The sequence below is a fragment of the Tamandua tetradactyla genome, chromosome 19 (genome assembly GCF_023851605.1).
Source record: "Tamandua tetradactyla isolate mTamTet1 chromosome 19, mTamTet1.pri, whole genome shotgun sequence".
Classification (NCBI taxonomy): Eukaryota; Metazoa; Chordata; class Mammalia; order Pilosa; family Myrmecophagidae; genus Tamandua; species Tamandua tetradactyla.
Genome location: NC_135345.1, coordinates 53,380,059 through 53,407,797, shown reverse-complemented (window position 1 = coordinate 53,407,797; position 27,739 = coordinate 53,380,059). Strand labels below are relative to the sequence as shown.

The 27,739-nt window shown below is 36.0% G+C and overlaps 1 protein-coding gene across 2 annotated transcripts in view; it reads left to right on the top strand.

The window, feature by feature from the left end:
- SCFD2 (sec1 family domain containing 2) overlaps window positions 1-27,739 on the top strand; it is a 475,629-nt gene that overhangs the window by 185,343 nt on the left and 262,547 nt on the right. For both annotated transcript variants that reach the window (XR_013165880.1, XM_077136863.1), the window contains exon 5: window positions 281-530. Coding sequence is in view for 1 of the 2 variants with exons in the window: in XM_077136863.1 (XP_076992978.1) it covers window positions 281-530 (250 nt within the window). In the remaining variant the exon portion in view is untranslated. The remainder of the gene's footprint in view (window positions 1-280; window positions 531-27,739) is intronic.

The window sequence follows — 27,739 nt, the reverse complement described above, 5'->3', positions numbered from 1 at the left end:
TAAAATTAATGGGCTTTTATTTGTTTAAATAATATGTAAGATATTATATAAGGATCTACAATTTGGCTAGCCATTTTATAAACTTTAAAAAAATAAAAACTGGTACCACATTTCTTGCTTTATTCTCTCCAGGACAAGAAACAAACAAAAGCAATTCAGACAGTGACCATCACAGAGTCATTTGCAAGATATATTTGGTGGTGCATAATTTACATGTGGTGCATAAATTGCATCTTTCTATGAGATTGTCATATTTTCATATTGTCACCTCTTATTTCAGAATATTGGGGAGTCAGCGATGCCTGCTGTGTTAAATCAGCTTCTGCCCATGATTAAGCCTTTGAACCAGAGGACCAATGGTGACTACAGCCCTGAAGAACTGCTGATCCTTCTCATCTACATTTATTCTGTCACTGGAGAATTCACAGTGGACAAAGACCTGGGTGAAGCTGAAGGAAAAGTGAAGAAAGCATTGGCTCAAGTCTTCTGTGAGGAACCTGTGTTGTCACCTTTGCTGCAAAAAATCACAGGTTAGTAACAAAGATAGGGAACATAAACACCACTGATATGGAAAGCAGGTTTAAAAATAAAGACTATTCCAGGAAGAGGGTGTAACCATCTTCACTGGAGTTATCTGGAATTTCATGAGGCCTGATGAGTGCTAACCAGTCTTTAGAAACAGAAGCTTTCATTGCAGTATTTGTTTTCCTGTCATAAAGGAAGGTCCATCCCTAGGAGTCATATCTCATGATGCCAGGGCTAGGCTTTACCCTGTGTTTCATGTCCATGATACCAGGGCCAGGCTTACACCCCTGGTTGTGAAATGACCTTCTTATTGCTTGTCAGAATTCATATTTCTTAAGAACCAAAGCCTTGTTAAAATAGCAAAATACTCACAGGACATGACATCTTTAAGGAAAAATAAAAATGTAGTACATCCTATTCAAAGCATTTTTATTAATGAATTCTCTTTGAAATTGTTGTTTTCAAACTTAAAAAAAAACATTCTTTAAGTCATTACATATTGTTATAGGATTAAACATTATGATTCTTAAGAGTGGCTTGATATTTTCCCTTCTCATACTTCATTTTGAATTTGAACTAATTGATATTATTCTAAATGATGCTCAAACATCCCAGAAAAGTAGGCTATGCTGATTTTGAGGAAGTATCTAAATAAATGTCATATAATCTAAGAATTGTGATAAAATTCATGGAGGCATAAGGCTTTTATTTTGTATGAAATTCAATGTTATTTATATTTTGCATAATCTAATGTCCATGAGTATGGATTAAGTGTGTGTGTGTGTGTGTGTGTGTGTGTGTGTGTGTGTGTGTGTGTGTGTATTGACATCTTCTTCCAGGAAGGCTGAAGTGAGGCAGAATAGATGGGTCAACTGTTCATCCTGTCCCCTGGTGTGTCATATTGGAAGATGTATTCAGTGCTGAGACACTAGCTGTGTACAGCCGTCAACCTCAACGTTCCAGGCATGTTTTGTTTTATACCTTGGGCCGACTGTTGATCTTTCCAAGTTTGGTTATGAAAATGAAACCCTGACAAATTGAATGAAGTTTCCACAGAAATGAAACTTTTTTTTGTTTAGTATAGAACAGTTTGCCAATTTAAAATCTACTTAAGAAAGGCTTGTGGAATTGTTACAGGACAGAAGCAGTGGATTCTTTTGCCTGATGCACTCAAATGACTAATTCCTGAGACACCAGGGTTTCAAAGAGAGAAAAAGTTCATTTCTAGGCACTTAGCAGGAGAGCAGATGGCCTCTTGGCCCAAAATTTGTCTTCCTGAACCGCGGTAATTCTGATAGCTTTATATCTGTAGAAGGTTTATACAGCAGTTTGTATTATTTAGGATAATGAGCACAGTGGCCCCAGATGATGTAATTAGAGGTAGTTTAATTATTGATCATGTGCAGATTGATTACATGCTTAGTCGCAGAATGTATGTAAGAAAATGGCAGCCTTACTATGTGATTTTAGTATTATAATGAGGGGTATTTGTGGCTTGTAGGTTAAAGTCTAAGGTACAGCATGTGTCAGGCAGGCCCACTTTGGTTAAATCCAGTTTTGGTTGTTAAGATAACTTTGGACTTGGGGTGGGTTAGTTCTGGGATGAGCCAGAACTCTTTATTAATAACCATTAGGGGCTGTCTTTAGTGACCATAAATTCTAAATTTGAAAAACTGGACAAATGGGTACAAATGAAGTTAGTCACAAGGTTTTTACAATCACAAGGGTACAAGATAAAGGTTATGCAATCATTATCAGAGATCAAGGCAGCTGCATTACAATTTAGAGATTTCAGGTATTTCCCCCTCTGTCTGCTCCAATATACCAGAAAGCAAAAAGGAATATCTATATAATGATTTAGCAATTAAAATCATCTCTTAAATCCTAATTTCTCAGTTACAATTCTTCCCTCTCACTTGATAATCTTCTCTTAATTTTAAGAGCTATCTGGGTAACAACTCTTCTAACTTCTTCAAGGCTGAAAAAGGGCATTGTCCTTAAAAGGCAGAGGAAAAAACTGGTTGCTGTCTTCTGAGAGACTGGCATTTCCGGGTTCAGAGCTTATTTGGTATTAAAACAATCTGGAGATTTTAAATCTCTGAAAAAAAACTTAAGTAAGATTCTATAAAGCCCAGGATATCTTTCAATGTTTCTGGAAATACTGTTGGTTGGGGGTTGCTATATTGTGGCAGTTTGTAACATTTGGCTGAAACTTGCTTAAGAGCAACCTCCATAATGACCTTTTGACTCAATTTCAAATCTCTTAGCTGTTGAAACACTATTTCTTTTTTCCCTTTTCCTCAACTAATCCCACAGTGCCAAGGCCAGGTCCATCCCTAGGAGTCATATCTCATGATGCCAGGGCTAGGCTTTACCCTGTGTTTCATGTCCATGATGCCAGGGCCAGGCTTACACCCCTGGAAATCATGTCCCTATAGGAAGGATGGTCACAATTTGACTTAGAGAGAGACCATATTTGAGTAACAACAGAGGTTCTCTGTGGATAACTCTGAGGAATTAATTATAAGTAGATTCAGTTTACTATTATAGAAATAAGTTTCATAAGGGTAAGCCTCAAGGTTGAGGCCTTGGTTCATTAAATTGGGAGCCCCTCTTGCTTAAGGAAATGCCAGGAATTCCCCAGGTAGGGAAATTTAATAGTTCCAATTTTTCCAGTCCCTTAAGGGACTTTGCAAATACTTTTTCTTTTTTTGCACAAAATATTCTGAAATGCATCAGGACATAGAATATTAAGATTTTATTCCTTAATCTAGGTTTTATATCAAATAAAGCTGAATTACGTTGTTTAAATATATTGACCAGACATATTCAATTAGATAATGTGCTACAGAAAATTTAAATTTTGGACAAAATTAATATTTTCTTTTTTGGTCTTACACAAAAGTTAAGCTTTTAAAATACAGACAATATTATATTTTACCTTGTATATTGATTTACCTTGGTTTTAACCAGATCAGTTTCAGTCACATCTTTAATCAGAGCTTGGTCTTTTACAGTTTTTGTTTTTGTTTTTAACAGTTGTGGTATGGAGTAATGCTGACTTTCAGAGATAGAGAATGAAATCTGAGGTTCGGGTATCACACAGATATTTAAAGTTCCTGGGAACTACTAGGTTATACAAAGAGCAAAGCATTTCAGAACATAAAAATCATAGTTAAAGCTTACAATCTGAGCTCTAATTTTATAAGCAACTTTAAGTGAAGCTACTTCCAGAAATAAAAACATTCAGCAATTGTTTTATATTAACAAACCATAGAAGAGGTTTTGTTCTGTTTCACTTTTACACATTTACCAGAGTTATGTTAATTTACAGATAAAATATAATTTATGTATTTGTCTTGCCTCTCTTTTAAAGTCTTTCCTTGCTGTAGATGAAGCTCTGACCTGTAGTGGACCTCCTATACTTCTAGAGAAGTATTAGAGCAAAGCAGTGAAGCTGACAAGTAAATCTGCCTGTTTCTATGGTCTGTAGCTTTTTTTTTAAGAATAACTAAAACCATTGACTAACAGACCCATACCATTGTTTGACATCATACAGATTAGTATCAGAGTATAACACGGACAGTGAGGACATTGTTAAGTCTTTAGGAATTTTTTACACTCTCTAAATACATAAATAATATTTTAGCTATATAAATTTAGCTAGCAACAGGATGGAAAATCCCCTTTAAATATGGTAAGACTTCCCAAATACCTCCTATGCAATATGTCAAACTATTTTAGCACCTTACTTTTATAAGAGAAATAACAAATTCTTCATAACAGTTTTTCCCTTAACAGTGATAAGACTTTTCTGAAAGAAAAGATAAGGCCAACATAAAAATCAACAAGGATGTTATTTTGATGCTAAATCTTTGTTTTCTAATAGAGTACTTGGATGATTAAGAAACCTTTTTTAAAACTTCAAATTAAGAACAGAATAACAATCTATGTTATTTCAACAGGGAGAAAACTAAACTTAAGTTTTGTATGAATACCTGGTTTGACACAAAAGCTTCTTTTTTGAAATATATGATAATCAGACTTATTACATTGTGGCCAGCAGTGACTATGACAGACAGAATTCACTTCTATAAACTTTCTATGACTTTCTGTATTTATTCAGGGCTTGTTGTCAGTATACAAACAAAATTCACTTTTAATCAGAGAATAAGATGACCTTATTATGGGAAATAATAAATATATTATCTATCCCACCTAGAGTTTTTATTTACCAAGACTGGCCATAATCAGAAATAAATTTGATGACAAATTCACAAAGCTTTTTCCTTCTAATAAAATACTTCTAATATAATACTTTCTAATTTCTTTCTAATATAATACTTCTAATAAAAAATACTTCCTTCTAATAAAAGCATTCATGAAAGGGAGAAGAAACAGGGATAGTATGAAATAATGGAAGAAGGAAGAAATTTATGCTTGGCTTTGGATCACATCAAGTATTTATATACTTTATACTCACAGCACACAGATGTTTACAGTGTGCTTAAAATTTCCCAGTCCAATTCGGCATTATCTTCAAAGGTCAGAATAACTCCAAGTTTGAAATATAATCAGCTTTTCAATATTTAAAGGATTAATAATAAAAAAATGCAAAAGTCTTTAACATTGAGTTAAATAATACCAGTAATATTTTAATTTGCAAAATTAATTTAAGCTTTAAAAAAACAGTTCAGAGCCCTATTTATTTAAACGCTACTTTCTTAATATTTAAATAAATAGAGGTCTTAAATTTTTCCAGCATTGTTATTCTTTTATTATTATTGTCTTATATAGTGCCCTAGTACGTATATATTCTAACTAGAATATAAACTCTTTGTAGCTAAGAATTAGATTGTCCCTATTTATTACAGCATTCCCTAACAGAAATATACTGATTGATATAAACAAAGCCATTACAAATTCAAATTCTTCTACATATTGAGGTAACAAATGGTAAAGTAACTAAAAAGCCAGATTTTTTTAAATTCAGGTAATCAAGGTTATTTATATTTTCTGCTAGATATAACCAATCTCTTAAATAGGATATGTTTGAAGCACTAACATATTTTTAATTTTACTATACTTTATATGTGTTATTATTACCAGGTATATTGCTCAGTTTATTTAATTTAAACTATCTACTTAGGCTATTTTAAGAGGAATTTTGAGAATGTACTTACAATACTAGCTTATTTTATCAGTAAGCTTGTATAAGTGTAGGGAGAACATAAATAATAAAATCCTGTTTGTTCAATTCAAAAATATATCATAAAATTCCTTTCACTGGAGGTTGAAAAAGAATCTCTTTGTTTTAATAATATCTTAAAATTACAAACAATTTTAAAAGTGCATTAATTATCAAGTTTTGGAAAATATACTACTATTGTTTAATTTGTTCCAAGCCTAAATCCAGGAAAACTTTTCCATATCTCTACCTTTCGTAGAGATTCGATAGTTAGATTTTATTCAGTTATTTTTATCCTGAGGCTGTTCATAGTGATCTGATTACTATGGTTACCATTGCAAAGGTTTTACTGAAAAATGATTTTAATCAGCATGGCCTATTCTGTGGTATTGTGCTTATCATTTCTAATCTCCAGACCCAGGAAAAACAATTTTAAATCACACCTCCCCCACTACCATCATGGATGCCTTAGGTGTATAGGCCCTGGGGGCAGGGATAGGTGGGGCAAAAAGAATGATGTTTGGCTTGTTGAACTTGGATTTTAAAGTTGTTAGGTGAGGGCAGGCTATGGTGGCTCAGCAGGCAAGAATGCTTGCCTGCCATGCCAGAAGACCTGGGTTTGATTCCCGGTGCCAGCCCATGTAAAAAGAAAAAAAAGCTAAAAGTTCTTAGGTGAGAGGCTTATGGGAGTTGAGAGTTTCTATGCCCATCTTTGGATCTATTTCACTAAAAGCTGTGACCACGACAATTGGGAAAGGTCTTTGCTTTTCCCAGAGGCAATCCTCTGAGAGCATTTTGTGGTTTTAGGGAGATTCCAGGGTAATTTCTTTATAATGTCCAGGTTTGTTTATATTAATTACCAAATTTAGGCTTTTAAATCTTGTTGCTCAGAGTTTTTTCTTCTTTACTTTTTACTTCAGAAATACCAATTTGTATATTTATGTAAAGATGCTTATTTATTTCTAAGCAGTTCAAATAGTGCTCTTTAAGAATTTTTTGTTATTTGCTATTAACCATCTGGAGGTATGAGAATATACATTTAACTGGCAGACAGACACAAGTAGAAAATTAGTTACATGGAAACAAATACTTTTGAGAAGGACAAATAAAAGATTGAATATATTATCTCATCCTATTTTTGCTCTCTTTTACTGAATGACTTTAACTATAATATTTTAAACTTTAACTGTAATGGTAGTAACTGATAGGTTTTTCAACCAGGAGGGAGGAGAAGAGACCAAAACTCAATCAAAGGAGCTTTACTGGGAGGATTTGCATAGGCAGGCTGAAGCCTGAGATGGTGACAGCCTGGAGCAGGGAAAGAGGTACAGGTTGTGTAAGATGGTTGGCGGAAAATAGGGAAAGGGAGGTGGTGGCTTTTCATTGTCTAGTTTGCATGTGGGAAACTGGCAGGTTTTCATTGGCTGGTTTAGAAGCAGAGGGCTAAGCAGGAAGTTGGCAGCTTTTCATTGGCAAGGTTTAAAATTTAAACGCTGCCACAGTCATGCAGGGTTGCCACTGCCGGAGGGCGGATGTTGGGTAAAGGGAGCTTATCTCAAGATTACAGTTTCCAGAGGGCAAGAGAGTGTGGGCTGGGGTGGCATCAGTGGATTTCATGGAAATCATGGGTGGGGGAAGCTTCTTGGAATATTTGCGAGGGGTTGGCCACATCTGGGGGAAGAGGTTCTGCCTAGCGGTATCTTTCCATAGAACCATTCTCAGGCTATTTTCCATATTGAGGCCAGATTATGTTATAGAAATAAATCGTTTTCTTTTTTAGACTCATAACTAAAATCTTTTCAATTTTCAATACAAATGTTCCCTTTTTAAAGAATTTCCATAAACAGTAGCCAATTAGGAATATTTGATCAATACGAATACATTAGGACACCAATTAACACATTTAAACAAACGCATAACACATTATATTTAAGTAACATACCAATTAATAGCTAGACCAAACATACCAACTAAGAATTAAACAATGAACACTTACACCAATTAACAAAGAAGGCTTAAACTCTTAGAATACCTAGGTAACACACAGGTTAGTGCTTAAACAGTCTACTTAATTTCATTAGATACCAATTAAGTGTTGGATTATTCATTTTCCGAGGGTATACTCAGCAGACAATTTTAGGTTCAAACTCCATACAGCATGGCACCCAGAAAACAGAAAGGTGTAGAGGTCAGAGAAAAAGGATCATTCTGGAAGCAGGACCAGGCCTTAAAGCCAGATCCAAGGGGACTCGAACCACCATATTTATTCCCCGACCCACTTTTACTCTGATGACCCACTCACCCAACCAGATGTTTTGCACATGGAACTGAAAAGGATTTGTCTCTTTGAGGCTTTTTAAGGTGCCGTAAGTCTCTGAAGTGCCAGCAGGACAGAAAAACCCCAGTTGCTGACCCTCTAGACTAAATACAGTCCAGTGGCTACAAAAGGCTTGGTGACCATGTTTGCCTGCTCTGCTGGGGTCCAGAGCCTCAGGCATCATCCCATCTGGGTCACCAAATTGTAACCGGACAAAGGCAGTGGAATCTTTTGTCCAATTTGCTCAAATGAATTGTTCCTGAGACACTGGGGTTTCAAAGAGAGAAAAAGTTTATTACTAGGCATGTAACAGGAGATCAGGTGGCCTATCACCCAAAATATTTCTCCCCAAACTGTAGTAATCCTGCTAGCTTTATGGCACTAAGAGATGGTCAGTTTTAAGATAATGAGCACAGTGGCCCTAGATGATGTAATAAGAGGCAATTTAATTATTGAGCATGCTTAGATGAATTAAATGCTTAGTCACAGAATATATGTAAGAAAATGACAGGCTTAATACGATGAATGTGATTTTTAGTATTATAGTGAGTTATATGGGATTTATAGGTAAAGTCTAAGCTACTGTGCGTGTCAGGCAGGCCCACTTTAGTTAGATCCAGCTTTGGTTATTAAGATAACTTTGGACTTCAGGAGGGCTAGGTCTGGGATAAGCCAGGACCCTTTATTAATAAACATTAGGGGCTGTCTTTAGTGATCATAAACTCTAAAGTTGAAAAACTGGATAAATGGGTACAAGTGAAGTTTAGTCACAAGGTTTTTACAGTCACAAGGGCATAAGGTAAAGGCTATACAGTCATGATGACAGATCAAGGCAGCTGGAGTACAATTTAAAGATTTCAGGTATTTCCCTCTGTCTGCTCCTATATACCAGAAAGCAAAGAGGAATGTCTATATAATGATTCAACAATTAAAATCATCTTTTAAATCCTAATTTCTCAGTTATAGAGTTTGCTGCCATTTCATTAAGTACAGCCCTATATTTGATTACATGTTTGTATGGTCATAAAAGAATATTGACCCATAAAGCTTTATTATGGTTTGTACATAATGCTTAGATTCAAAACAAATTTGAACATTGGGGGAATTAAAATGCATAATTTATGAAAAAGACAAGGATGATGTGTTTTAGCTGAGGTTATTTGGGCAGCTTTTTTTGTAACATGCCTATGTTGCTGTATTATTTTTGGAATTAAAGTCATACTGTAAGAGTATTTATTTAATATTTGCTCAAGGTGTCCATTGAACCAGCATTTCATTCTTTATGAGTTTCTCTCTGATTGCTCAGGATATTGCATTTTTCTCTTTTAAATATGATTTCACCTTTAAACACTTCCATACATTCATGTTTATGAGAGGAAAATTTGTGAGTTCAGAGGTTGTTTTAAAAATAAAAATTTGTGAGAAATTTAGTGGCTTTTTAGACTTCAGAGAAATCTTATTGTATGACACTAAGTATCTGTTCATGCTTAGTTTAATTTTGCATGTACAGTTTAAACAGCGTGAAAATTATGCACTACTTAAATTTGATGTAATTAAGCCTGTCACTGAAACACACACACACACACACACAATACAAGTTGATCATCCTCTGCATACACCAAAGGACTTTATTTCTGATGATAAACTTACATTTGGTAGACATACTTACCCCTTAGTAAGTATCCTGAAAAGATGCATGTCTTGAGAAGTAGGGTTTAATTTACAGTTGTCTGCTGAGGAGAAATGTTTAATCTACATCTCAGGATAAAAAGTAAAAGGATCATGTTGGGAAAGTGGTGATTCAACCTTATAGAATAGGGTAGGGTATCCTGGTTTATACTGGAAGAATTTTGTTGACTTTCAAATGTACTTAACCTATACTGGAACCAGGTGGGCCTGGGTTTTACTGTGAATTTGTGCACAATATTGCACTTAGGTTGTTTTGATATATAATCTTTTGGTTTACCTGTGAGTAGGTCACAGAATTTATTTTATGCTTTGTGTACATTTTGTGGTGGTGAAAATTTGGTGCAAAAGAATTATTGAAAACCAGCAATTAATCAATGTAAGAATTTTGCAATTTATATAATGCAGTTTTACCATCTCAGCTGTTGATAGGATCAAGAAAACAAGCTTTTCAAGCATGTTTGATGGAAGCATACTACTTTATTTTTAATCTGTACTCTTTTTAATAGTCTGTATTGAGGAGATTTCTAGATTGGTGGCCAAAACTCTCTTCTTCTCACACAAAATAAGGGATAGCTCTCTATCCCTTATTTTGTGTGAGAAGAAGAGTGAGGAATGGGTAGGAATTGGGGAGTTGTTAAAAGAAAATTGATGTGACCTAAATAAGCCCATTATATTTATGCTCTCTCAGTCTTGCAAAGTTCAAAGAGAGGATCAGTTTCCATATACTTTAGTATTAGCATGGCAGTCACAAGAAAAAACAAAAGAAAACCATTTGAACTTTCTTCAGAAAATGAGATCAAAATACTAATTTTTAAGATCCATGAAAACTTGGAATATCATCATACAAGAAGTATCAGAAAAAGCATAGGATTTGGAGGCAGCAGTCTTTGATCCAAAAAGTTCTTGCTCTCCCATTTCCTAACAGTATGTTTTAGTGGGCAAATCACGCAGCACTATCAAGTGAACCTTAGTAGTTGTGTGATCTTGAATGGATCCTTTAACTTTGCTGATTCCAAATTTTCTAATAAATGAAATGGAAACAATCTAGCATCAAACTCTTGAGACAAAACACAGTACTTGGCACAGTTCCTGGCACACAGTGTGTTCTCAGTATGTGCTATCTCTATCATTATCATTATCTTTACTATTATGCTGTTTTTTCACTGTCATCATCATTGTTATGGTTGTTATCATCAGCATCAGCGTCAAGCAATGTCTCCCCTCCAAGTACTTACAGGTTCATTTTAGAAACAAGACTAACCCAGAAAACAATATGAAACAACATAATAAATATTACACCAAAGAAAATTGAGCATTCAATTGTGTGAATTTGTATGCTTTGATGACTCAGTATTAAAATGATCTCTGTGAATAAAGAATTGCAGTTATGGTTTTGAGTCTGACAAATCCCTTACAGACAAGGAACAGGGTAATATCAGGAAATAACAGCATTATAATAACTGACAATCCCAGATAATAACACTATCATACTCAAAGCACTTTCATATACAATATCTCCTTTGTTCTGAAAAAGAAAATTTAAATTTGAGCCCATAAAGTTACATGTCTAATTAATATACTCCAAATATCTGAGCTCAAATAAAATATATGTAAGATGGTAAATTCTCTTTGAGATAATTTTGTCACAAATATGCCAAGAAATGTTCAAACATGGTTTGAGGCAGAGGATATAGAATAGTATTTAAATTTGAAAATAGTATAGTTGCAGTTTTTCGTGCTTCTATTTTTCCCATGGTAATTTCTTCCCCTAATAACCCTTTGCTTTTAGGCAAAGCCATGGTTGATTAGGATTTTGTGATAAGTTTAAGGACTCATAAAGCATAGTATTATTACATTTTATAAATGAAAGATTTATAAGCAATTATATAATCTATTAACTTTGCACATGAGAAAATCAAGAATCTAAAAGTCTGTCTTAGTCTGTCTTAGTTTAGCACAAACTAGTTTTAGCTTAAATATGGAATTTATTGGCTCACTTTTTGAGGTTAGAAGAAGTCTAAAATCAAGGTAATGGCAAGGCTTGCTTTCTCCCTGGCATATGTAGCATTCTGGTGCTGGCCGCTGGCAATCCTTGGGCTTCTTTGGCTTTTATCTTTATCTCCCATCAGCCACATGATGATATCCTCTTCTTTTCTGAATTCTGTGACTTCCACAGTTCTCTTTTTTTTTGAATGCACAGGCACTGGGAATTGAACCTGGGTCTCTGTCATGGCAGGCAAGAATTCTGCCACTGAGCCACCACTGCACTGCCCTCAGGTTCTGTTTATAAGGCCTTCAGTAATACAGATTAAGGTCTGCCCTGGTTCAGTTTACCACACCTTAACTAAAATTAACATCTTCAAAAGGTCCTATCTATCATGAGTTCATACCCACAGGGACACATGATGAAGAATATGTGTTATTTTTTTGGTGGCCGATAATTCAACCTACCATAATAACTTACCTCAAATTATCAACCAATAGTCAGCTCAATGCAGGGAGTGAAACTAGAAGTTATGTCTCCTGATTCCAAGTCCAGAATTCATGTTATCAAACCAGTGATTCCTACCTTTGGGTCATGGATTCCTAGGAAAATATAGGACTTAGAGTAAAAGGTTCATCTTTCCATGTGTGCTTTAGGCATCATACATAGACTAAATAAATACTACTTTTTTATATAAATGTGCTACTGTTTTTCAAATATTTGTGGATGCTATTGCGATTTATAACATGTAAATTCATTTAAACACATTGCTGAAGTTATAGAATTGTTTCCTTTGTAGTTTTCAATTAACAAATACTGAGAACATATTTATATGATATCCTTATACTAAAGAATTTTTAAAACCAAGCATTATGATAGGAGTCTACAACTCAAGTGCTTATAAGGGCTAGCATACTACATAAACAAGTAAAGTAGGCTGTCTTTGGGAAAAACAACAGTGAAAGTGCAATAAGTGGCAAAGGATATTTATCCTCAACAAAAGGGGCAATAGGGAGAGAGAGTGTCAAACTAAGGACCCTCATATTATTGCCATGAGGACATGAGTCTAGTGTTGTCACTTTCCTCAAGAAGCCAGGAATCTAGATTAAAAAATATATATATTTGAAATCATCTGTTTTAGTTTGTTAAATCTGCCAGAATGCAATATACCAGAATGGAATGGCTTTTAAAATGGGAATTTATTAAATTGCAAATTTACAGTTCAAAGGCCCTGAAAAATTTACAATTCTAAGGCACCAACAAGAGATTATCTTTACTCAGAAAGGCCGATGCTGTCAGGAACCCCTCTGTCAGCTGGAAAGGCACATGACTGGTGTCTGCTGGGGTGTTTGGCATCCAGACACTTCTGTAAGCTGGGAAGGGGCATAGCAATGTCTGCTAGCTTTCTCTCCTCATTTCACAAGGCTTCCCTGGGGCTGTTTTCCTTCTGCAGCTCCGAAGATCTCTGGCTGTGTGGGCTCTGACAGCACTAAAGCTTTTTCCAAAATGATTCCCTCTTAAAGGGCTCCAGAATGCAGCCCCACCTTGAATGGGTGGAGATACATCTCCATGGAAACCATCTAATCAAAAGTTACCACCCTCAATTGTGTGGATTACATCTCTATAGAATTAATAAAAAAGATTCCACCCAAGAATATTGAGTGAGGATTAAAAAGCATGGCTTTTCTGGTATACATGACAGTTTCAAACCCCCACATCACCCAAGTTTAAGAAATTGGCTCATTTTTTTAAAGGACTGTATTAAGAAAAAAGATTTTATAAGAGGACAGAATTCAGCCTATGAAGTTCCAGTTATAATCTCTATGCTTGAGTCCCTGCATTAGGTATTGATTACAGAGGAAAGTGTTTTCTATCTCTAATTCTAGAACTCACTAGAAATCTGATAGGTCTGCAGGTGGATGAGATGCTGTACCATAGTTCCATCAGAAAGTCTAGTCACCTCTTTTTTTTTTTTTATTTCCTTTAGCTGGAAGAAAAAAAAATCATATTTGTTTAAATGTGGATCTAGCATAAGTTTACCAGTGAAGAAGTGTAAATTTACTTTCTGAATACATTCTGTAAAGATACCATCTAAGTAGAAGTAGACTTCTCAGAGAACTCTGTCTATTGAATAGAAGATTCTGAGGCAACTTTGGGTTTGATATAAAGAAATGTAAGGAAAATAAGGCCAGCCAGAAAGCCTGACTCGCCCCAGGAAGTAGAGCTTCCTGGCAGTGGGAAATGACACTGGGACCTAAGCATTGAGTAGGGATTCTACTAGTTGAGCTCTCAGATGTTGTAGGACTTCAACAAGGGTAAGTATTTTGGAAGGAATGTTGCATAAATTTTCCTTAAATTCTGTGATGATGCTTTTCTAGCTAAATTCATAGTTATGCTTCCTTTGCTCTGTAGGTCCCAAAATCCTGGTGTAAAGTAGAGGCATAGGGACTCCTGCTCCAGCTGGAATAATAAAAAAATCTCATGTTGATTTGCATAAAATATATAAATTATCTTCATGGTGAATTAAAAGAAATCACCTTCAAGTTTTCAAAAGATTCGATTTTAAAGGATTTTTGTTTTGTATATTTTTTCTTCTTTATTCTTTCTCACCTACCCCTGGCCCTGTTTAAGAACAACCACATATTGCAAAACCTGAAGAAAGGTGGGTCCAGTTTTGAATGAGCTGTTCTTAATGACACTGAGAATATAAGAATAGCCTAGGGAACTTTCAACTGGGATTCTCTTGAATTCCCTGGTAGAAATCTAACAAGGGAGAATCTCTTTATCAAATGTGAATGAGGAAGGAATTGAGGATTTCTTTTTCACTGGGCTACAGAAGGCAGCTCATTGTACTTTCGAGTCTACTTTCCAATGGAAAGCATATATGCATTTTTATCCTTAGTAAAATATTGCCAAATTCTGCAACCAATAGCAAAAGTCTGTTTTCAATCATTTGTTTATTATAGCTTTCCTTTTATGAAAAGTCCTAGTAAGCACAAGCCACATAAAAATGATTATTGCTCTTCGTGACTGCCACTTCATTAAAAAAGCTTTCATCTCCATTAGCATAAGGCATAGACATTTTGTTTATTATATTAGTAAAGGTATGTCTTTCAAACTAAGTGGGTTTCATACTTAGTAAAGGTGTATCTTTCAAACTAAGTGGGCTGCATACTTGGCCAAGTATTTTTTCTTTTTTCCAGTCTCAAGGAAAGTTAATCCTTTTTTGAAAAATATGAAGTATTTTCAAACACAGAATTGTAAAAGATGAGGAACTAATGCAAATATCCCTTCTTACGCTTCCTTTACTGCACCTCTGCATTCTTCCCTCATCTCATAACTTTCCCTCAGCAATTCATCAAATTTCAGAATACACATTTCTGCAGATTTCAACTCCTAAGGGCACAATTCCAACTGAAAAACAGCTGTCATGATTTCAAAAATCTTTCCCTTGAGGAATTGTTCCTTAAATCTTGAGCATCCCTACTGGCTTGGCAATGACAAGGATGTTGCTGTGGTAACTGGAAGAGTGATCCTAAAAGCCCATCATTAGCCTTCCTGGTGCCCACACCTTGAGTAAAAGCTTTAGCTCATTATAATGGGTAATAGTGTAAAAAACCATGACTGTGCAGAATATACCCACTAGACTAAATGGACTTCAGGATATAGAAGAAATTCCTCTCAGAAAGGATTTTGGCTCATGCTTTGGCTTTACAATTATGGATTTTCAGTTATTGTGGCATACCAGTAGGAGACCTTTCCATTAAGGATTACACCTTCATTCCTCTAGCTGCAGATTCCTTGTTTCATGGCTGCCAAAACAAAACAAAACCAAAGCAAGCAGCTTTCAAGAACATTGTTTTTCATTATGGTTCGTGACACTGTTTGGTATAACAGAGTCTATTTTTCCTCTTGATTTCCAAGATTTCTGCTGGAAACTCTGATAAAGAACATATGTCTACCCTAAATCACTCCCATGAGAAATGTTGGAACTGTTACTTTGAGTTTTACTGTCCAACATATTAAAACAGTTAACCACAACCCATATTATGGAACAGCTATATCAAGTGAAGTTTAAAATGTTTAGCTCATATTTAAAATATTTCATAAGCTGTGCAGAAAGATATATAAACCTGCCTATTAAGGTAAATAGCTAAGTAATTTTGCTAACATATTAAGGGATCGCTACAAATTACTTCCTCACATACTTAATTTTTCCATGCCACATGATAAAACAATCACTCTTAACTATGACGCTAAAATGGATCTTTCTGATATTTATGTGTATAAATGCATGAGACATTGTTACTGCCCTTGTTACTAATTTTTGTGTCTACACATGATACCAACAGTAATCACTATATATGTGACAGAGAAAGATTATCACTAATTACTAATAACTGTACTTATACTGGATATAGTATAAATTCCCCAATAATGGCTGCAGACTTAGTATCCTCATCATAAAATTAGGCTCTTACTTTAGGTTCATCTCAGTTTCTCCTTGGTCTACCATTCTATGGTTCTAGCTTTATATGCTTTTTATTTTTATCTAAACCAATAATCTCCCTTCCTACTTCCATATCAGCTCCTCCTCAGTACCATTCTGTCTTTTTCTGCGATATCACACACCAATAAAAGACATGTCTTTAATCTTAACCCACCTTCCTATGGATGTGAACCCATTTGTAAATAGGATCCTTTGAAGATGTAGTATTAGCTAAGGAATGGACTCATTTGTGAATAGGCTTTTCTAAGATTCTCAAACCTCATCAGGATAAGATTAATCTGTATTACTGGAGGTTTATAAAGAGAAGCCAGAAGTCAGAGTAAGTCACCAGAGGAGACCAAGGGCATTGTTGTGTGTTGGAGAACTGCCATCACCACAACACCACTGGCCCCAGAAGAAAACATGGCCTTGCCTACATCTTCATTGCCTTCAGAACTGTGAGACAATAAATGCTGGTTGCTTAAGCCAACCCATCTTGTGATATTTGTCATAGCAGCTGTGGCAGACTAAAACACACCATCATCTCAGGAGGGAAGCAATGGAGTGGTTTATTCCTCTGTCAACTTTATGCCCTATAGCAGTCAACCACTTCTTGCAGCCCATCTGCTTCCTTTCAGATTCTGCTCACATCTCTCCAATACTGCTCCCTTTCTCCAGGCACTCACTGGCCCATGGCCTTCTCGCTGAGCTCCCTGACTCCAGGCCTGCCCACCCCTTCATCTTGACTGCTGAAGCCAGGCTGACCTTCTTACATTTAATTTTACATGAAAATGCCTTTATTTAAGCACTGTTTTTATTAGTTATTACAGTCATACATTCTCATTGTAGAAATTTGAAAAAGTAAAGAACAATGTAAAGGGTCGTATGATTGCATTTCATTGATTACTGATGGAAAACAGATATTTGTCATTTGTACTTCAGCTTTTGTGGATTGCCTGTTTGAGGTCTCTGCCTTTGCTTATTTTTCTACCAAATTATTTTTTTATTCTTAATGATTTAAAATCAGATTCCTTGTCTCATGGCTATTATTAAAGTTATTAAAACTCAGTTATAGACTTTGCTGTTAGGTTTCCCTAATGGGTGCTTGCCTTTCACATGAGCTTATAGACTTCTTAATTTTTATATTTAAACATCATGTTTTTCCATGATCATTTCTGTTTTTGCTAATTTGCTTGGGAAGGTACATCACTGCTTGATTTACTTAAAAATATAACATTAAACTTAAATCTGAAACATACCCACACAAAGTCAGGTCCCTACCCATTCAAACTAGTGGGAAAGAGAACTTCCTGATCTCAGCCTTGGATTTTTTTCTGTCTTGGTAGACTTATGAATAGATAGAACTAATTTTCCACCACAAATTTGATTTTTCATCTTCTACTTATTTTATTCTCCAGTTTATTTGTTTGTGTGCTTATAGTCCTGCTGTCCCTCTCCCTGGGGAAGGATTATGAGTTAATTAGAATAATTGTTTAGCAAGTTCTTCATCTAAACGTCTGCTTCAATTTTTGTAACCAACTTTTTCAAATATCGTTCCTTTAAAACATCTGGCTGTCTTAGTTATAACACTTTTAGCAATAAGTGATGGGGAACCTGATTCAAATTAGCTTAAGAAAAAAGTATTAAAAATGGAATTTATAATTTATTGGTACATATCACAGAGAAGTCCAGAGACAGAGCTAGCATTGGGAAAGTCAGAGCAAGGGTTCCACCAATGTGCCCAGAGCTCTCTGCATCTTCTAACTTTTTTCCTTCTAGTTTTTGGTCTCATTCTTTTCTATCAGAACTGTCTCTGTGCGACAGGGGAAAATCAGCTCTCTTCACTCCCAGCCATTCCTGGCTTATGTCATACCAGAATAGCAACCCAAGTAAAAAGAGAGCTTCTTTCTTCTTGGGGCTGTAGATCAATCCAGGAAAAGAAACTGACTGACCCTCCTCCCATCACTGTTGCCGGGGAAATGGAGTCAAGATGAGTCATGAGGTCATAACTGTATGTGTTGGCAGAAGAAGGCAGGGATTTGGAGAAATGGGGAGTGGGCTGCGTACTGTGATTGACAGTCCCATCTGTACCACTTAGAATGGGGTGGAAGGATTTCTCAAAGGAAGGGATACTGACAGACAAAAAACTAGATATACCCTCCATATGAACATTAGCTAATAAGCCAGTTTTATCTTTATGTTTAATAAGCCAGTTTTATATCTTTATGTTTAAAAACTTACAACTATTTTTTATTCCCCATCTAGAGTTCTATATTTTCCCTGTAAATAATGAAGATGTCTCTGACAGCTGAATAGTTGTAGTTATTTGTATGCCTGAAATAATTGTCTGGAATTTTCCCCAGTGTCTTAGAAAACAGCATCAGAGCAACTGTCAACTTAAGTAATTCTTAGAACTGAACTTGCTTTGGTAATGAGATTGCCTTCCAGCTAGCGATACTTGTACTTGTCATGCATTGTGTACTTATATATAATTCTTTGAATATGAGCTCTTGAAGGGCAGGGTTGGTCATGTGGGTCATTCATGTTTATATGTTCCTTAAAAATATTTGTAATTGGATTTTTCCCTGATTAAAGAAGTCATACTTGTTCATAGTAGAATACTTGAAAAATCTTTTTTCTCTTTAGCAAACACAGAATAAAATTTAAAATTACCAATAAGCCCAATACCCAGAGAAAACTGCTGTTAGCATTTTGATGCATATTCGGTACAAAAGTTATTAGGGAGTAGAAAGTCGGTTCCCATATGTGTTTCATAAATGTCACGTGGGATTTGGTTTTAGATGTGTTTTGCCCTTAATTATTAAGGTCACAGTGCTTAGAAAAAATAAGGCACAGGTATACTGTCAATATAAGGTTATTGAAGCTGACAGTGGAAAGGAAGTTGTTGAGAATGTGAGTGCCAGGTTGGTGTCCCAAGTTCTACTGACTTCATCCCTCAAAAGGTAAAATTATCCTTAATCAGATTATAGAAAAGAATCCTTGTAGCCCAAAAAGTACTGTCATCAGGGCCTTGTATAGGAAGAAAAATGTTTAGTTTCACTAGTTCAACCTGAAATTGCAGCAGCAGAGACATCTTAAAAGACACAACAGGCTCTTAGTTCCCACTTTTATTATTTTATGATGTTAAATGCAAGATAACTTAAAAAAAAAAAAAAAAAAAACCAGAAGGAGAATGTATGCATACAACCATGGTGATACCTGTTGATTTCTATTTCAAAATCTAGTTTTAAATGTAATGAAGAATGTAATTCCCAGAGAAACCTGTCTACCTTCATTTGTTGCCTGTTTTTTTCTGTCCTTAACACATGGTCTGAATTGGTCCCAAAAGGAATGGTTATTTTCACTGAAGTGTTTATAAAGTGAAGCCTTCTTCTCCTTTTTATTTTTTATTCTTTTTTTTTTTTTTATACACAATACATATGCCTGAGCCTCCTCGTCAGACTCTTGAATTGTTGCCAATCCAACAGCCAGCCAACTGGAACAGGAAACTGATGCGGTGCAGCGTTCATTAACAGTTTACATTTTTCAACTCACAAAACATATTAGGGTTTTAATTTTAGAAGCTGTGGTTTTTCCAGACTATACTCTAAAATGATCTTTACTTGTTTCTGTTGTGTTGATGAAGAAAAACAGTTATATCTGAACTGTTCTTTTTGCATACTGAGGCTTTCTATATAAATTACCCTTTGCATGGAATTCAAAGTTTGATCAAGAAAGATTTCTTCATAGTTAAAATGTGACTTGACTGGATTCTTCCTAACTGGGAATGCATAAAAACAGTGCACAAGGTAAACAATAACACTTTAGTTATAATTCATAGTATTTTGGTCCTCTCTTTCATTTACAGGAAGTGAAGTGCATATTTTCATCTATTGAGAAACTTAAAATGCTTTCAATTTTGTTCCCAGATATGGATTTCAAGGGACCAATTTATTCCATAATCATATCTTTAAGTTTTTAAACTTTAATCTCTTGCTTACCTCATCCTTCATCACCCTCCCTCCCCTCCTAATCTCACACCTCTATGTGAGAAATCAGAAAGCATGTGTATATTGAGCCTTATGACTGATCACCTTGGGAGTTTGCACACTACATTCTTGATTATTTCGAGTTGTTCTCCTTGGGAATTCAGAAGCTGAGACAGAATGACATCATCTGAGATGAATATAAGCCTTTTATTTTAAAATGGACATTTAATGACTTTTGACTTTAGGTTGATTACAGCATTTCAGAGTAGCAGCCCTTCCAGATATTAGACTGGAAGTGTTGACGTTGTGATATGTCAGGACAGCTATACACAGAGTTTAGAGAAGAACAAATGCCACCGGAGAATAGTTGTTGGGAATTTTTTGTGTGTGCTTTATGTGCAAATAGAAATCCAAGCACCAAGTTCCTAATTGCTTCCTTGTTATTGCTTTGCAGTTCTCACTCTTGAGTCAATTTATGCCTAAATATATTTTAAACTCAGATTCAACATGTGAAAATCACAGTAAAAATTTCAGGAATGTAAATACATTGGCTTTTTGATTGGCTTTATTTTTTAGTCCATCGTTCTTGTTTCACAATTTGACAATGAAAAAAAAATCAGTATCTTACTTAAAATAATAGATAGCAAAAATGCACATGATCAGACTGAAAATATCTGGGTCATTACTCTCTAGGGTAGGGTGGTGCTAGGAATGGCTCCCAAATAGTGTGCTACACCCATTGTGTCGGTCTCGTGTTCTGGACCAAAACAACACACCCTTCTTCACTCAATTTTTCAAAGCAATGAACTATCATTTGTCCATAGTCACTTTCTGATTATAAGAGGTCCTTTTATTCTTTCATTCTCTCAGCTCCAGCCATGATCCTTTCATTTCCTGAGAAACACCACACTCCCTCCAGACTTGAGGTCCAGTCTTGAGACAGGTTTCTTCTCTGAGAATCCTCAGTGTTTGCTCTTAATGCCTTCAACTGAGTGGATGAGGCTCACCCACATAATCCAGTGTAATCTCTTTTGCTTAAAGTCAGCTATTGTAGATGTTAATCACACCCATAGAATGCCTTCACAGCAACACCAAGGCCAGTATTTGACCAAACAATTGGGTACCATAGCCTAGCCAATTTGACACATAAAATTAGCCATCTTAAGAGTTTTGCTCACCATTTTGTGTCTCAAGCCCAGAAGGTACTTAGGAGGCACACAGAAGGCTCTTAATAGTATTTCTTGAATGAATGAAGAAGTAGCCAGAAACTCTGCCTCAGTTCCAGTGTTTCATCTGACACTCTGCAACAGGGCAAATGTGTTGCAAGTTTACCAGAAAAATTTAGTGCTAGAGAATAGAAGGGCTGGTTGAAGAAAAGACTGAAACATCAAAGGAAGCCACAAAGGAATTATAAATGAGAGCTTTGAAATCTCATTGTTTAAAATATGGTAAAGAACCAATATCATATAGTAAAAACAAATTATCTCAACTGTAAATAAGACTTTGGTGTTTTAATATTTTTATGATATCAGAGTTTAGATTCTGGAGGTATTTTGTTACATTAGCTGTTTCCTCGTTTCTTCTTATTTTTCCATCTCTATTGCTTTTCCCTCCTTCCTTTTTGTCCTTCCATCTTGTTTTCCTGGCCAGGTACTAAGCACCCATTTAGCCACACCTAAAATGCAAAATATTTTTAGAGCCATCTTTTAACTTTCTGCTTCTCTGAAAATTCTCCTCCAACTTGATCATAAGTGATGAAACAGGCCAGAGGACTTCCAGGGAAGATATCACTGGACAGGAGAGCCTTCAAGATGGCAATTATTGGCAATATACTTTTTCTTCAGATAGAGCTCATAAACACAGTTTATACTCAGTCAGGTGGGCAAATCATTTGTCCTGCAATGGGAGGAACCTTCAGGGTAACAATTAAATGAAGGAGGGTAAATTCCATAATATACATCATCATTCAAAACAATGTCTTTATAAGTTGGCTGTTCTTTGACCTTTTTGTCCTCCTCCTTTCTCCCTTTTTTCCCTTCAACCTATTATTTTAGGAACAACTATGTGTCTAACATGTTGCTAAGTGCAAGGATGCAATTATAAATGGGGTAGGTAAGATGTGTATTTTCATGGTGTGTATATTTAAAGGGAGGGCAACTCTCTTAGATGCCACAGATAACCCCTAGTCTTAGTTTCACTCCTCTCTTCAGGAAGATCCCCTTCTCTTTATCTTTGACTGAAGGAATGCCTGTCAGTAGTATCCAGCTACAACCTCTTTACAAACTTTTCTTAGTAAGTATCTCTTTAGCCAGCTTCTGTAGTCCTTTCTGGCTGCTCTCCCAAACCCTCTCAACTGGATGGAACCGTATCTCCAGAAATGTTTCATAGAACAACCCTTTTTTTGTGCTATATTTGCCTTCACCTGCCACTTCTTCCAGTAGTTAAGGCCTAAACCATGCCAGCTAATCAGGAAATGAGCATCCCTAAGTTATGGCATTATATCTGGTAGTCTTTAAAAAGAGACTTGGAATAATATAATGTCTACTTAGAATAATATAATGACAGGAGGGTGTTTACTTGCATTTCCATATATCCATTTGTCTGCTTATGTGTATACTGAGATTTTGTGTGTGCATGTATATCCACTGATAGAAACCTCAGTGGGTTCCAGCTTTTGAGTTTAGCTTTTTGAGAACAAGCTAAGTGACCTGTCTGAACACCTGTTGCTTTCTTGTATACAAAGTAAAATATGTGATAACTTTTTGTTGCTTATGGTGAGTAGAATAATCATAAAATGATAATGAAGAAGAATCAGAATAGGAAGAGCTTTAGATCAAGATAAACTGTAGATTTTAGAACTGTTATTTTCTCTCTTCAAGGTTTAAATAATTTTATTTTCAACTCTACAGTGAAATGTCTTTCAACTGTACTACATTCTTATATCATTTCCTGTGACTGTAATACATTCCCTATTCCTTATAAATCTTCCACTTATTCGTTGAGACAGGTTATTGCCTTTCTTATTCTTTCCCTAATTGTCCCAGCTTGAAGTGGCCCATGCCTCAGTATTGATTTGTAACAATCCTGGGGTGCACATTGCCTCCTACGGTTCAAATTTGTACATGTGTGTTCTTCCTAATCTCTCTTTATCTCCATTTCCCCTTTTCTAAAATGGGAATATAATATTACCTATCTAATCTGGTTGTTGTATATAACATTTGGAACCAGCAACTGTTGTTATTGTTTGTTACCTCTTCTATTAAACTTCTCAAGGGTGAAGAATATATGTTACTCACTTTTGCATTTCTAGGACCCATTTTTAAGTGATGATGCTTAATGAATGAAGGAACAAATACCAGATTTGACGTTTTCATGATACTCTTCACTGTTCTCATTTTAGACTTGGTTTAATCTGCATGGAGGCTAGACTGATAGCTCATCTTTGGGTCTAGTTCTAGAACTGGTTCTGAGATGTTTAAGTGATGAGGGAATATTTGATAATGACTAATATTTTCTGTGAAATCTTCTTGCTGTATAAAACTCTATTACAGAAAACTTTTTCTTCTATTCCTAATAAACAATATATACTATATTGTACTATAAACAATATATCATCTATTTTGTCAGTGAATCCAGATATTCTTCCCCCAATCACTTTGTTCATCTAGGAATTGACTCTCCTATTTTTATTTTACATATGTGTATTTGGAACTGAAATATTTTCTTCTAACCTCACAAAGGACATTTAGCCCATGCATAGTAGAGATGAATTTACTTTCTTATACTGTACTTCTTACAGGCTGGGTTGTAATCACCTGCTTTTTTCAGCTTTCTCTGGTACACCTATTTGATTAGCATGCTCTGTTAGCAAATGCCAACGCATAGGCTTATTTGGGAAGATGAGCACTTGGTAGGGTTAGTCTCTCTCTTTTTCAAATACATGGCCCCCTCTTCCTAGCAGGCCAACTAGCACTAATAGGAACTGATGTTTATTGTACACCACAAACATCCAGGCACGGCCTCAAAACCAACTTGTAGGATGATCTAGCTCACTAGTCTCAGAGGCTAAACAGTAACGTAGTATATTGGTCCCTCTAATAACATGAAGCCTTGATTCAGAAATGTTCTATTTCTAAAGGCTCACCCATTGGGATGTACAGAGGCCCTATGGAGGGCCACCTGATTCCTTTTCTAGATAGAGTGATTTTCTAGCACTGTTCCACAGAACAGCTCTATCAGAAGTACTTGAGATAGTTGTAGAAAATACAGCTTTGCAGGTCCTACCCTAGATCTACTGAATCAGAAAGTCTGCACAGTGAGCCTGGGGATGGGTAGAGAACTGGAACTGTGTGATCTGTATGAAGCCCCCTTGATCAGGCGAGGCTTTCCCTTGGCACTGCACTCCACTTGAGGTCTCCAGGACCCCACCTTCTCTGTGGCACACTTATACAAAGGCCTGGGCCATCCAGTAGAGTGGATTTTGTCCACTTGCAAAGGATCAGTTGGGAATTCTGAGCAGTCTCAAGTAACAATGGGCATCACGTCTTATGGGCATTCAACTGGCTACTTGCTGGCCACATCCATCAGTCATCCCCCCATGTCAGTAACAGACTGGCTACCTGAGCACTGGCTTGGCAATTCTCTCTGGCACTGGGTGTTACTTCTTTTGGAGCATCTCATGGTGTCATGCCCACCTGTCTATGCAATCCCTCTCTCTTCTGGTTTCCTTGGTTCAATATGGAGCATTTTAAAATCAAGTCTGGAAGTGATAAATATAGTGCTGAAATATGCATCCTGATCTTTTTGACTCTAGCTTGGACTAGTGCCATTTAAACTTAATCGTCAGGTATTTGCAACATTTGTTTTCTATTTCTGCAGAAGAAGCTTATATGTAGCTATCAGACTGAAAGAGGATGAGAAGGGGTATAGAGAGGCAGAAGCATATCTTGCAATAGAGGTGGAAGAAATGAAAATGAAAAAACTGATAGATTGTAACTATCTAGCATGTCATTAGTCATTGAAGATGTGGATCTGTTAGGAAAATTTTGTTTGGGGAGAGTGTATTAGCAAAAGACCTTTCCATGACAGTTTAATAGATGCAATAAGGGAACACTGTATGCACATTATAGGTATGTTGTGAATAATTTCACAATTCCAAAGTAGATCTTAACCTTCTTGAGTTAATAAACCACAAGTTTACTATAAAAATAGTAAAAATAAAGACTGCTGCCATTTATTGAGTACTTACAAAATGCCTTAGATACTTAACTTCATTTAATCTTCACTGCAATCCTGTGAAGTAAGTGTTATTACCCAGTTTTACAAATGAAGACAATGGGGCTCAGAGAAGTTAATTAATTGATGTAATGTCACACAGCTATTAACTGAAGAAGGTAGAGTTCAAACCAAGGCCCATCTGCAGCCAAGCAAGAGTTCATCTCTGCACTGTGTTGCCTGCTAATTCCGGACTCGGTGGCTCTGGCATTTCCTTCCCACCTATTTATTATGTTTATTCCTTATTGTTTACTGTGGTACAGCTGTTCCATTTGGTGGCTGAAGTTCTTGGCAGGATAGGCTTTGTGCTAGGACTCTTTCTTCCCTTTCATGGCATGTGAGCTGGAGCTTGTCAGCATGTCAGGGTTCAGAGGCCAGAGGCCAGGATGTTTTTCCCTTTTGGATTTTTTTTTTATTTGGCACCAAAGTAAATGAGTCTTGGGAAGTTATTTCTGCAGTGATCCCTTCAGGTTAGAATCTGGTTTAAATGGATAAAATAATGTGGTGATGGAGCCGAAATATTAAAAGCAGCAACTCATTTTTGAAAAGAAAACAAAAATAAAAGTGATCTTGGTAGCTACTGATATTAATATTTTTGATTAATGCCTGCTTTTTAAAAATCAAATTGGCAATGGTCCCTTAATCACTGCATAAGTCTAAGCCAATTGGTTGTGTTTATGTAATATAAAACAATAGGCAGACAGAACTGACTGGAATACCACTTTCTTTCAGAAAAGGAAGCAAGATCCTATAGCTTGCTGCTTTTCTCCATACCTTGTCTTTGTAAGAAAGCAATCTGATTATGTCAAGGTCTGTTATGGGAGAACAAGGCTGTGTTAGCTCTGCTAATAATTAACAGAGGCACTTCTTCTGTGGACTTGAAAGGGACCTGAAGGAATTGCCCACGATGGTATTCTTCCAAGTCAGTCAGCCTCTTTCCTACCACGTCTCAGAAGCAAACTGGATTGCAGACTTGTAGCTAGCATGCCTTAGCCATTCTGTGGCCTGTTTATTTGGCCTACTCAGCGTTTGTGAAAAATTTAAATTTGAAGCCAAATTTGAGCGAGAGCCTTCACATAAATACTGAATTTTTGTTTGTTTCTCTTTGAAAAATTTAAAGAATGGCAGGAAGTTGTTAGGGGTGAGTGTGACCATCCCCTAAGAGGGGCCTGTGCAGTCCCTAGTTCATTCTGACATCTTTCTCTTGCTTTTTGCTCTCGTATCACCTGCTGGAGTTCCAGAGGCAGTAGAGTTTGTGTCTTCTTTTTAAAAATTTTTTTTTTATACCATTAATGCTGCATTCTCCCTCTACCTCCCTGTTGGTGAAATTAATGAATATAATGAGCAGCGGTTCTGATCAATTTGGAAGTGGTTCACTAATCCCGACGTTACTTTTTTTTTTAATGGGAACTTGAGAGCCTCATGTTTACGAGTCTCCTTAGAGAGGATCAGAAATGTATCGAGCACAAGACATAGCACATAGTGGCCACTTGGTAAACACCTTTTAATTGAATGAATGTATGACTAGACGTCCTGGGTGCTTGTAATATCAGGGTCCTTTGTTTGACTGGGAGAAGAGGCAGTTTGGGGATATTAATGAAATCCTGTAAATACATGCAAAGTTTACAGTGACAGCAAGCAATCTGTTAGTTTTCATGAAATACAGGACTTTATTTTTCATTTTGCGATGGATACTTTGACCACTATATCCTGAAATCCTTTGGTGGTTGTTTAACTTTGGTGACCTTATAAAATTCCAAACGTATAATTTTGGTTCTCATTTAAGCAAGCAGTCCTCTTGGGTTCAGTTGGGTCTGACATTCTATCTAACCTAAAGTTGTTTACTTCTCCCAGTGTGTGCTATGAAACAGAGCCTGCATTTCATATCTCTCTTGCCTCTGTATCTCTGTGTCCCAGAGACCATTGGTAATAACCAGGCAGTCTTATTTTGTTAATAATGCCTGGGCCTTGCCCTACAAGGTAAAATACACAGAGGTTAAGCACAGAGGTTCCACACATTGCCTGGAATTGAATAATTGAAATACTTGTGTTACTTATTAGTTGCATGACCCAAGCACATTATGTCACATTTCTGTGTCTTAATTTTCTCACCTCCAAAATGGATATACTAGTAGTACATATACCATAGCATTGTTAGAACAGTGCCAGGTACGTTGAAAGTATTCAAAAATTGCCTGCTAGTGCTCTGGTGTTGGTAGTGGTAACAGTAGTGATACATCTTAAATTATAAAGAAGAAAATGCTAAACGCTTTGTGCTATAATT